The sequence below is a fragment of the Juglans microcarpa x Juglans regia genome, chromosome 7D (genome assembly GCF_004785595.1).
Source record: "Juglans microcarpa x Juglans regia isolate MS1-56 chromosome 7D, Jm3101_v1.0, whole genome shotgun sequence".
Taxonomy (NCBI): Eukaryota; Viridiplantae; Streptophyta; class Magnoliopsida; order Fagales; family Juglandaceae; genus Juglans; species Juglans microcarpa x Juglans regia.
The window spans coordinates 1,633,354-1,646,008 of NC_054606.1; the positions used below are offsets into that span (position 1 = coordinate 1,633,354).

Below are 12,655 nucleotides of genomic sequence, written 5' to 3' on the forward strand. Positions count from 1 at the left end.
TTATGGGTAATGATAGAATTAGAATACTTTTATCATTATTTTATTATTCTTAATATTTTTATTTATTTTTATTTTCTTTTAAATATTTTTTTAATATCTTTGAGAAAAAAATTTAAAAAATATACAATTTTATTAATAGTTATTTTGTTAATTATTAAATAAAAAAATTACAATAAAATTAAAAAAATAATAATAATAGAAATTGCTAGTTTTATTGCTACGCCTCACATGCGTTCAATGTACGGTACTACACCTGCAGAAAACTCCAACATCAGTTAAAATTTTTAAAACAGACAATACTCGTAAAAAAACAAATAACCAGCCAGTACTGCCGCCTCAAATTAGTTCCACGTGATATCTCTCTCTACACTCCCAGACATACGACATTCATGATTAATTTGAAAATGACAAGGATAGCTAAGGTTTAGCACCTTAAATTTCGCGCAAAAGAATGATTCAAGCATGAAAAGGTTCTTTTTTTATTATATTGGTCTCAAATTGTAAGAAGTTTTTTTTGTTATTTAAAAAAAAAAAAAAAACTTTTAGAATGTTTTTAAAACCAAAAATTAATGTTTTTAAAAATTTTAGTTTAAATATTTAACTGAATTGAGTTGAGATGATAAAATATTATTAGAATATTATTTTTTAATATTATTATTATTTTAAGATTTGAAAAAGTTGAATTATTTATTATATTTTATATTGAGATTTGAAATAGTTGTAATGATAATTTGAGATGAGTTGAGATGAGTTTATGTATCAAAACATTATGCAAAAGTTGAAAACTTGGGTTTTTTTAAAGTAAAAAACGTAAAATAGAGGGATTAATTTTGTAATTAATCCACAATATAAAACGAATTCCTAGTATAGAGGTATTCTTTGTGGTGTTCGAGTTTCAGAGTTGTTCTCTCTCTCTCTACCACAGCCCCCACCCCTTACCATGAATGGCCAAACTAATAGGATCTCTCAAACTCTCTGAAACTTGCTCTCGAAGCTCTCTGTATTAGTCCGAGATCCTGATATCCTTCAATATACATATAAATTCCATCAGCAGCTACGTACGTACGTACAAGGAAGAGTACTGAAGCTCTAAGCTATCTGCAGGAGAGGCCGGAATTAAGCATGGTCTGGGAGGACATGCTCGCTTTACCACGTAAGTTCTAGCCACTCCCAAGGGATTGTTCCCTCAAAAAATATATATATATATATATATATATATATATATATATATATATATATAAAGCAGATTAACCCGTAAGTAATGACGTTTAGTTGCTGTTATGATTGAAGTAATTAATCAAGCAGTTCCAGTACTCATGTCCTGAAAATGTGAAACAGAGATTGGTTTTTGTTATTTTAGCTGCAGATTATTGACTGATATATATGCATACACATTAACCTGACAACCAGCTTATTCTTATGTTCTCTCTCTCTCTCCTCCCCCCCCCCCCTCCCTCCCTCTCTCTCCCTTTCATTCTGTTAAGTTCTTGATTCATCGTTTGATTTGAATACGATTCTGGTTCTTGAACTCTGTGTTGTCAAGTACTTTCAAGTTTCAGTCATGAACTTCAATTTAGCATTGCGGATTATGATAATTCTCAATGCGATAATTAATATTCATGATCATGTTCTCAAACAACAGACGTACGTACATTGAAGACCACATGAATATTATCTAATTTTAATTGTTCTATATTTATTTTGGGGATATTAAATTCATTACAGCTTTGCGTTGGCGTAATGATGGTATTTATAAGACAATGATATCATTATTGAAAATGTTAAATTCGAACAATCAATAGTTTAGAGGCAAAACAAAATCCAACGCATGGTTCGAGGACCAAAAATAATTTTCTTTATCCTTTTTTACTTTTTAAAACTCATCAAGAGCTACTCGCCAAAGTGTCTCGAATCGGTGCAAACTATGCTAAGGAGCTAGTGCTGATTAATGCTCCACCAGCATCATTCTCCGGTAAACTCACCTAACTAGATGACGACATTTTTGCTAGCTAGCTAGTGGTGGATAAATCCTATGGCTATGGACTAATTTGCTAGCCAGCTAGACCTTCAAACTAAATCAAATTTAAATTTCGATACTTATATATATATATATATATATTGGCTGTTTCCTAAGTTGTCATTGCATAAACTATATATATATATATATATATATATGAAAGGTATGTAAATTAGGTAGACTTTTCCAAGTCTTTTTTCTTTATACTATTGATTGGACTAAATACATTGCTGAGTAGTTTCATATGCACAAAGAATATTATTTTTTCAAACTTTCGCCACTCTGGAGCCATGCATGTTTAGAAACTGTATCACCTACCATTATTACTCCCTTATGTGGCGGCATCTGTTTAGGTACTTTCACATGGAGTTCATAATCAGCCTAGCTAGAATATAAAAATGTCGTAATTCCAAAACCAAGATTGTTCATTTACGGTGGAGATTGGAGAAGGGGGCGGCCGAGACGGAAAGTACCCAGAAAAAAAAAGTAATATAGGGACAACAGACTTTTCTAGTTTTCTGTCTTTTTTAGCCGACATAGGACTCATCTGAATTTCTTTTTTGATTTCTTGAACAAAGATCAGGATGACATCGAGAGGACAAAAGGCGATGGATAGATAGATATACATAGTGAAAAAGTAACGAATAGTAGTTTATAATTTATGAATAGTAGGGAAGTAGTATGAGCAACAAACATAGCCAAGACTCATGATCTTCAATTTACCAAACAACCTCAGGGAGAACAAGACTTTACGACCGAGAAAATACCGGCCTTCTTCAGCAACGAAAGGATGTCAGTTTCGAGGAAAATAGAAATACTAAATCCCACGTTGTGTCGCGAATGCATTAATAATCTTTTCTGCAAATGAACAATCTTTGATCATACCACTTTTATTTGATATTTACTAACAGCTTTAGATCAACGTCCACCTTGCCGATCATGCATTAATTGATGTTTGACAGAAGAGAAGATTCGTCAATTTCGGACAGCATGGGCGCCGCAGCTGGATTCACCCTGCTTGTGGGAGCATGTCAGCATAGCTTTCCAACTCGGGTTCTCTGCGATTTTCTTACTACATCTTGCACAAAAACTTCCAGGCCTAATTTTCAAACGCGAAACAAAGGTTACGGATAGAAGTATTAATGACAAATATCCCATCAGGATAAAACTGAGCATTGCCTACAAGGCTGCTATGATTTGTTCCAGTTTGCTACTGGGGACTCATTTCTTAATGCTACTGGTGCTGCTCAGTGGTAGTGGAACTCGTTGCAACTCTAAGGCTTGGGCTTTTTCATCAGAGATTTCGCTAGCCCTGTCGTGTGTAATCTCGCTGGTTGCTGTATACATAATCCCAAATAAAGGGAACATTAAGTTCCCATGGATTCTAAGAGCATGGTGGCTTTGCATCTTCCTGTTGTCCATCATCTGCACAGCTCTTGATACCCATTTTAGAATAATAAATCATGTCAAACTTGGAATACGAGATTTTGCAGACATCCTTGGTGTGCTAGCATCGACGAGTCTCTTGGGCATTTCAATCCGTGGAAAGACAGGCTTCGTCTTCATTCCCACCGGTGCCATTTCTGAGCCACTTCTCAATGGATCAAAACCCGATTATAAACTTTCGGAACACAGAAGGGAATCTATATACGGGAAAGCCACTCTTATCCAACTGGTTACCTTTTCTTGGCTCAATCCACTCTTTGCAGTTGGGATTAAGAAACCCCTCGAACAGGATGAAATTCCAGACGTTGATATCAGGGACTCTGCAGAGTTCCTCTCCTGCTCGTTCAACGAGAGTCTAGAGCAGGTTAAGGTGAGAGATGGAACTACAAACCCATCCATCTACAAGGCAATTTATTTATTTATCAGGAAGAAAGCAGCAATCAATGCATTCTTTGCAGTGGTAAGTGCTGGAGCATCGTATGTCGGTCCATACCTGATTGATGACTTTGTGAACTTCTTATCAGAGAAGAGCACCCAGAGTTTAAAGAGTGGCTACCTTCTTGCACTAGCATTTTTAGGAGCAAAAATGGTTGAGACAATAGCACAGAGGCAATGGATTTTTGGGGCACGCCAACTCGGCCTTCGCCTTAGAGCTGCTCTGATATCTCGCATTTATAAAAAGGGCTTACACCTGTCAAGCCGATCCCGCCAAAGCCATACTAGTGGAGAGATCATCAACTATATGAGTGTAGATATCCAAAGAATTACAGACTTTATGTGGTACTTAAACATAGTATGGATGCTGCCTGTACAAATTTCTTTGGCAATCTACATTCTACATACAAATCTAGGCTTGGGTTCATTGGGTGCCTTAGCTGCAACTTTTACAGTTATGGCTTGCAATATACCACTTACAAGAGTTCAGAAGAGATACCAGACTAGGATCATGGAAGCCAAAGACAGTAGGATGAAAGCCACTTCAGAAGTTCTTCGAAACATGAAGACTCTTAAACTCCAAGCATGGGACGGTCAGTTCCTTCAAATGTTAGAAGGATTGAGGAAAATAGAGTATAATTGGTTATGGAAGTCACTGAGACTGTCAGCATTGACAGCTTTTATCTTTTGGGGATCACCCACATTTATCTCTGTAATAACTTTTGGAACATGTATCCTACTGGGGATTGAACTCACAGCTGGGAAAGTCTTGGCTGCTTTGGCCACCTTTCGAATGCTACAAGACCCAATATTCAGTTTGCCCGACTTGCTCAATGTAGTTGCACAGGGAAAAGTCTCCGTGGACAGAATTACTTCCTACCTCCAGGAAGAAGAAATTCAAAATGACGCCATCGAGTATGTTCCAAAAGACCAAACAGAGTTTAGCATCCAGGTCGACAGTGGGAAATTCAGCTGGGATCCAGAGTCGAGCAACCCAACTCTTGAAGGAATACAGTTAAATGTGAAGAGGGGAATGAAGGTGGCAATATGCGGCACTGTGGGATCGGGGAAGTCTAGCCTGCTCTCAAGCATTCTTGGAGAGATACTAAAGCTGTCAGGGACAGTGAAGATCAGTGGTACCAAGGCTTATGTGCCTCAATCTCCATGGATACTGACAGGAAACGTCAGGGAGAATATTCTCTTCGGGAATCAATATGACAGTACTAGGTATGACAGAACAGTTAAAGCATGCGCTTTGGAAAAGGACTTTGAACTTTTCTCCTGTGGTGACCAAACAGAGATCGGAGAAAGGGGGATAAATATGAGTGGAGGACAGAAGCAAAGGATACAGATTGCTCGTGCAGTTTACCAGGATGCTGATATATATCTACTTGATGACCCTTTCAGTGCCGTTGATGCTCATACAGGCACCCAAATCTTTGAGGTTAGTAGACCATGTTAGCAGCTGTCGTATGACAATGCCAGCTGATTTTGCCCTGTAACTATACAGCTAATCAAATCTCCTAGTTTGAAGCAACAATGCAATTGAATTTAGTATTTGGTTATTAATTCATATACATTCTGCAGGAATGCCTCATGGGGATTCTCAAAGAAAAGACTATAATTTTTGTTACCCACCAAGTAGAGTTTCTTCCAGCAGCAGACCTTATTCTGGTAAATTTCTCATTCCATTCTTTAGTCATTTAAAGATGAAAGAATAGGACATTATAGTTTCGACTGTTTGAAAAAAGAGATCCTAGAGCACAGGTAAAAAAAAAAAAAAAACTCAGAAAAGGATGCCAGGAAAAGAAGCAAATGTTCTGATTCTAGAATTTTTTCACTTTTTGAGAACTCTGCTGATAGTCAGGAACAAGAAGGGTGTATAGTTAATTTTATTTTTGATGTACATATAATTCACAAGAAATTTACCTTTGCAGTTCCAAATTTTGAATAATTTGCAATGCTATCAGGAACAAGAAGGGTGTATAGTTAATTTTATTTTTTATGTACATATAATTCACAAGAAAATTACCTTTGCAGTTCTAAATTTTGAATAATTTGCAAAGCTATCGATTGTGGTTCATGGACTGCATCTGACAAATTTCAACAGGTGATGCAAAATGGGAGAATAGTACAAGCTGGACATTTCGAAGAACTTTTAAAGCAACAAATAGGGTTTGAAGTTTTAGTTGGTGCTCATAGCGAAGCTTTAGAGTCAATCCTTACAGTTGAGAACTCAAGCAGAACATCTCCATGTCCAACAGCTGATGATGAATCCAACACAGATTCAACTTCAAATGGAGACCTTCTGCACACACAACATGACTCAGAGCATAATCTCTCTCTAGAAATAAGAGAAAACGGAGGTAAATTGGTGCAAGATGAGGAAAGAGAGAAAGGAAGTATTGGAAAAGAAGTTTACTGGTCTTACTTGACAACCGTGAAAAGTGGAGCCCTAGTTCCATTCATCCTTATGGCACAGTCATCATTCCAAGTATTACAGATAGCGAGTAATTACTGGATGGCATGGGCTTCTCCCACCACAAGTGAGACTCAACCGAAACTGTCAATGAACTTCATATTGCTTGTTTATGTAATACTTGCTGTGGGAAGTTCGCTTTGTGTGCTGGTGCGAGCAACGCTAGTAGCATTAGCAGGACTTTGGACATCACAAAAGCTTTTCATGAAAATGCTTAATAGTGTACTCCGGGCACCAATGGCATTTTTTGATTCAACCCCATTTGGAAGAATTTTGAACCGGGTAACTTTTACTTTAATGTTGATTTCAATTGAGTGTAGATATTAGTATTACCTTGGTATAAGATTTATGCAATTAGTAAGTTTACTATCATTTTCTTATTGAAAAAATATTACTAAGACGTTAGAAGAATAACTAAGCAATTGTTGGGGGGGGGGGGGGGGGGGGGGGAGAATAGACAGAAGTAAAGGGACTTGCAATACCCAGCAGAAAAAAACAAAGTAATTTTTGCAATTAAAATTTTGTAAGGGTTATATACAGCAAGTTTTTGCTTCCGAGAGAGAACAGACTAAAGAGGAAAGCTCTTGCTTCCCCACCTTGTAAACTGGTAAATAACAAAAAAACCTATTAGTCACAGCCTACATATTGTATAAGTCCAAAACAATATATTTCAAGAAGACTGACAGCCTTAAGTTAAATTACTTGCAGGCATCTACAGATCAGAGTGTGCTGGACTTGGAATTGGCAGGAAGAGTAGGTTGGTGTGCTTTCTCAATAATACAACTTCTAGGAACTATTGCAGTGATGTCGCAGGTGGCATGGGAAGTATTTGTCATCTTCATTCCAGTAACGGCAATCTGCATATGGTACCAAGTAAGAGACTTTCTTTCATATTTTAGACATACCAGAGATGATTACTTCATATGTGGGAACAATGATGAGGGAAAAAAAACTTGACTTCTAAACCAATCTAAATATTCATCATGTTTATTAACGAGAATTATGCTGCCAACAGGGAAAAAGAATCAGAATGATAAATGATAAAAACAGCCATAAAATATGTCTTGAAAACTTAAAATCAACAATTGTTCCATTTTTTACACTACGAAAAGAAATTCAGAGTTTCTAAATAGCTTTGGAATGACCTCTATCTCTCTACCCCCTCCATGAGCCCTGGTTGGCCCCTGTTGATTCTGATCAATGGTTAATTGTGATTATTTCAGCAATATTACATACCAACAGCAAGAGAACTGGCCCGCTTAGCAGGTATTCAACGAGCACCAATCCTCCACCACTTTGCTGAATCACTAGCAGGAGCTGCAACAATCCGTGCTTTTGATCAAGAAAATCGCTTCATTGGTGGAAACCTTGGTCTTGTTGACAACCACTCAAGGCCGTGGTTTCACAATGTGTCAGCAATGGAATGGCTTTCTTTCAGACTGAATTTACTATCTAACTTTGTGTTTGCCTTCTCATTGGTTTTACTAGTCACACTCCCCGAAGGAATTATCAATCCAAGTAAGTCTCTGTAATCTTTCTAGAAACTATCTACAGAAAATCTGCCCTTGAATGTAAATTTAATGTAAATATCTTATACTTGGGGTTTGAGAATTTCCTAGAGAAGGATAAATTAGGATAGATGCCTCCATAACAAGAAGGCATTGGAGTAGACGCTTACCCAATTAATTGCCCCTTTTCATACAAGTAATAGTTTCTTCAGAAGACACTGAAATAAGAGAATCTAGTGAGAAAACTTACCTGGAATTGGGCTTTTAACAGGCATTGCAGGGTTGGCAGTAACATACGGGATCAATTTGAATGTTTTGCAAGCTTCAGTCATATGGAACATATGCAATGCAGAAAACAAGATGATATCTGTTGAAAGAATCCTTCAGTACTCGAACATAACAAGTGAAGCACCTCTCGTGATTGAAGAGAGCAGGCCACCAAACAACTGGCCAGAGGTTGGAACAATTTGCTTCAAAAATTTGCAGGTAAGCCTTTATAGCAAAGCTAAAACCATGACAAAACAAAGTTCAAAATCTTCAACACCAAATATTTTTTTATGATCCATCCATCATAAACAAAATTCCAAGAAGTAACAGCATAGTAGTTTGACAAATCTGGCAAAAGAAATCCTCAACCTATCCTCTTAAGTTTGCCTTGCATTTACTGACACATGCCATTGACTTGACTGCCTTGCAGATTCGTTATGCTGAACATCTTCCATCTGTCCTAAAAAACATTAACTGCACATTTCCTGGAAGGAAGAAAGTTGGTGTAGTAGGAAGGACAGGGAGTGGGAAATCAACCCTCATACAAGCAATTTTCAGGATTGTTGAACCCAGAGAGGGCAGCATCATTATTGACAACGTGGACATTTGCAAGATAGGCCTTCATGACTTAAGATCAAGTCTTAGCATCATACCGCAGGACCCAGCAATGTTTGAGGGAACAGTTAGAGCAAACCTAGATCCTCTAAAGCAATATTCTGACTATGAGACATGGGAGGTACTATTTTCTATCCTATGAATTAAACAAAGAATCCACAGCATCTTTCAAGAGGTGGCATATTACCCCGTAAGAGTTAAAATTCAAACTTTCCATAATAAGTTTCATAATGATCATTTGTAATATCTAAATATAAATATACTCAACAAAAAGAGTCTTCATTATCAATGTTTCCATATTGTACACTGAAATAACTTCCAAACTTTTCAGGCTCTAAACAAATGTCAGCTAGGTCATCTCGTGCGTGCTAAGGAAGAAAAGTTGGATTCTACAGGTCAGGTTCATCAAAATGGACCATGGAAACAGTTGATTGTATGCATTTGAAAAATAGAAAATTACCAAAACTAACATGCCTGCTTCTTAACAGTGGTCGAAAACGGAGAAAATTGGAGTGTGGGCCAAAGACAGTTATTCTGTCTTGGAAGAGCCTTGCTGAAAAAGAGTAGCATTCTGGTACTGGACGAAGCGACAGCCTCCGTTGATTCTGCAACCGATGGAGTGATACAGAAGATCATTAGTAAAGAGTTCAAAGATCGGACAGTTGTCACTATAGCTCACAGAATCCACACGGTTATAGATAGCGATCATGTTTTGGTTCTCAGCGAAGGTAAGTATATATATAATTCTTCACTAAAACATACCAAGAACATATCGAATGAGAGATTAAAGAACTTGTGTTTGAACAGGAAGAATTGCAGAATTTGACACACCAGGAAAGCTCCTAAAACGGTCGGAATCTTTCTTCTCTAAACTCATACGGAGTACTCCTCAAGATCACAAAGTTTCACCAGCTTAGCAAACATGCATAATTAGCTCCCCCGCTTCAAAGAATATCTGGGTATCAATCAAATTCGGTGGAGGAACATAGATCATACCTTCCGAGATAATGGTTGATTGTTCTCACGACCGTGACTTGGGGGAGATGAATCGACTACCTTAGGTGCAGTAACTCGATTGGCTGCGTTTAGCCTTTGAACTCAGATTAGCTAACATTAGTTTGAGTTGATTATGAATAGTAGTGAATTAAATAATAAAAAAAATTGTGTGATATTTATTTAAATTGAATTTAAGTGTGTTTGGATGTTAAGATGAGTTTAATATTTTTATAAAAAATTAAAAAAAATTGTGAATCTCATATATAAAAATATTTTAAGTTAAAAAAAATTATAAATCTTATGTATAAGAAGGTTTTGAGTTATAATAAATTTAATAATTTAATAATTGACTATTTAGATATTAAATTTAATTTAAAATTTGACTGAATTAAGCTTAACTAAGCTTATTATCCAAGCCAGAGGACACCAGCCCCAAGAGCGAAGACATTGTAGTTTATTTTCAAGTACTGCATTTCCAAGACCATATGCTTACAAGGAAAAATAAAGGGAGTCCCCCAGTCCTTGCGAAAATTATAATTATCCATCCAATAACCTGTAACGACTTAATCAGCATTATTTAATCATGATAAATATTTTAGTCATAAAAAAATTACTTAAAAGTAAATTTATAAACTTGATGCACACGTTAGATTGTAAAGTTATTTTTACTATAAAATAGATATAATTGATCACGTAAAATCACGTCAATTTATAAATTTATTTTTGTATAATCTCTTTATATTTGTAGCAGTTTTCTTTAGTCATTATTTCTGCCAATAAAGGATAGGATACCCATATTTTCTTATTCTTTTTCTTTTTTATCGTCCACATTTAATTAATTTAGTCATTTACAAAAGACTTGCTTGAAATATGTCTAACCTAAATTTATAACAAAAATTAGTATACTCTTTATCAAAACGCGATGTTCTAAATCGAGTCTCAACATGTCACGCATCATCTTGCATCGCAAGTTGGCATGAAATTTACTTATCCTTTTCTACAATGCAATGAGTCACACTAAGAACATAAATAGATCCACAAATTGACCTCATTTAAGTTTATTTATTTATGAATATCATTTTCAGCTAAACCTAAACCCAACCCCGCCGGCGTGCCCCCAATAACGACAAAGCTTGTGTACAAAAATTATAAAAATTTGACATTCGATCACAAACAACCTTTATATCAAAAGTGTATAGCCTGTATACATCTTTCAAACATCCTTCAGATCAAAACAATGGCTGTCGGTGACAGCCATAGTCTATTGACAACGTCATCTGGGTTGTTGACGGCTCAATGGGATTGGGCTCGACGGGACTCTAGGTTCGACGGTGTTTGATGGGGCGCGGGGGAACTGGCGATGGGGGCTCTAGAAAGGGAAGAGGGAGGGATTTAACTGACACGATATAGTACTATAATCAGTTTGCGAGATTTTTTTATAGGAGCCATTTTGCCTTTGGTATTTTCCTAATGCAATTCACTTACTAGAAACCGAAGACCACTAGTAACTAATGAGATTAATAAGGGAATATTGGCTTTTAAAAACTCAATGGATGCATCTTATTGAAAATTGATAAAGACAGATTTTTTTTTCATGGATTTATTGGGGAATAGATATAACTAGGCTAGTAGGCTGCTTTGTCAAAAAACAAAAAAGAGGAGATTTATGTTTATAACTCTTTTCTTTATACAAGATACGGATTGTATTGTATTCATAAGGTTAATCAAGCACTTAGATCAATCTAATTATTTGTACCAAACAAGTTAACCTCATTTGAAATGCGTAATGTTTTAAGAGAAATGATTTAATCACAAATAAAATCTTGTAAAATTAAACATACGAATTGATATGATTTCATATGATACAATATATTGTAAAATATATTTAACATATTATATAAAATTATGTCAGTTTATAAATTTAATTTTATGAAATCATTTTGCAACTATAACACTTCACATGTTAAAGTCAATCTAAATTTGATTAGTTTATTAAAAGATTATAATTGAATCATATAATTTAGGGGTGCTCGGGAACCCCACCCCCCGCCTAGGCCAACCCATTAAATCTAAAAAATTATTTTTGAGTCCAAAATTATTTTTTTGGATCCAAATTATAAATTAAAATTTAAAGATACAAAAAGAATTTAAACTCATTAGAGTTATATTTTGGATTATCTTGGTCTTTTAGGTCAACCTTTATATAGAAGACCAAAGTAATACAATAATCATATTTAAACAAAATCAAGTTTCAAGAAAAGCATAGAGTTACAACGTCTTTCTTAGGTAATCACCTATAACACTAAGGGTGGTAGCTCAACTAGAGGGAAGTCTAAAGGGAGGGCATTGTGAAGGTGGGAAATCAAGGGGTTGGGGTTGGGTGTTCGAGTAGAGTTTTAGTTCTACAGGAAACAAGGGGTTGAGGTCGGGTTTGGTTCTTTTTGGGCTTTTTGGGCAATGTTTTTTCTTGTATATATTTAGTGTATTTGGTTTCTCCTTTTGGTATATATAATATTTTTACTTGTAAAAAAAAAGTCATACTTAAGTAATGTGTGACTTACTGCTAAGGGTGTGTGTGGATGTTGAAATGAGTTGAGTTGAGTTGAGTTGTGATGATAAAATATTATTAGAATATTATTTTTTAATATTATTATTATTTTAAAATTTGAAAAAGTTGAATTGTTTATTATATTTTGTATTGGGATTTGAAAAAGTTGTAATGATGAGTTGAGATGAGTTGAGGTGAGTTTGGTAACCAAATGAAGCCTAAGTCTCACATTGCTGAAGTATGACTATTGTATTGCCTTAGCTAAAGCAATACAATAGTTATACTTGAACAGGAGGCCAAAGCAATGCAATAACTTGAATACAATTTTTAATTTTTAATAAATT

The 12,655-nt window shown here is 35.6% G+C and overlaps 1 protein-coding gene and 2 long non-coding RNA genes across 4 annotated transcripts; 1 reads left to right on the plus strand and 2 right to left on the minus strand.

Annotated features, from left to right (window-relative positions):
- Positions 1–873: 873 nt before the first annotated feature.
- On the plus strand, positions 874–9,753 carry LOC121239643 (putative ABC transporter C family member 15). The gene is made up of 11 exons (XM_041136919.1): positions 874–1,153; positions 2,980–5,342; positions 5,486–5,572; positions 6,009–6,659; positions 7,086–7,250; positions 7,601–7,895; positions 8,157–8,371; positions 8,583–8,888; positions 9,099–9,162; positions 9,256–9,495; positions 9,575–9,753. The coding sequence occupies exons 1-11, from the start codon at positions 1,123–1,125 to the stop codon at positions 9,682–9,684; spliced, it is 4,527 nt and encodes a 1,508-aa protein (XP_040992853.1). The 5' UTR covers positions 874–1,122; the 3' UTR covers positions 9,685–9,753.
- On the minus strand, positions 4,589–6,067 carry LOC121239648. Its single transcript, XR_005935335.1, has 2 exons — positions 5,931–6,067; positions 4,589–5,654 (listed from the first exon to the last, which is right to left on the minus strand). It is a non-coding gene; the product is annotated as an uncharacterized LOC121239648 (long non-coding RNA).
- LOC121239647 lies at positions 6,868–7,664 on the minus strand. Of its 2 annotated transcripts, XR_005935334.1 has the most exons (3): positions 7,523–7,664; positions 7,062–7,234; positions 6,868–6,981 (listed from the first exon to the last, which is right to left on the minus strand). It is a non-coding gene; the product is annotated as an uncharacterized LOC121239647 (long non-coding RNA). The 2 variants fall into 2 exon arrangements; XR_005935333.1 differs by having other exon boundaries at positions 6,868–7,234.
- Positions 9,754–12,655: the final 2,902 nt, after the last annotated feature.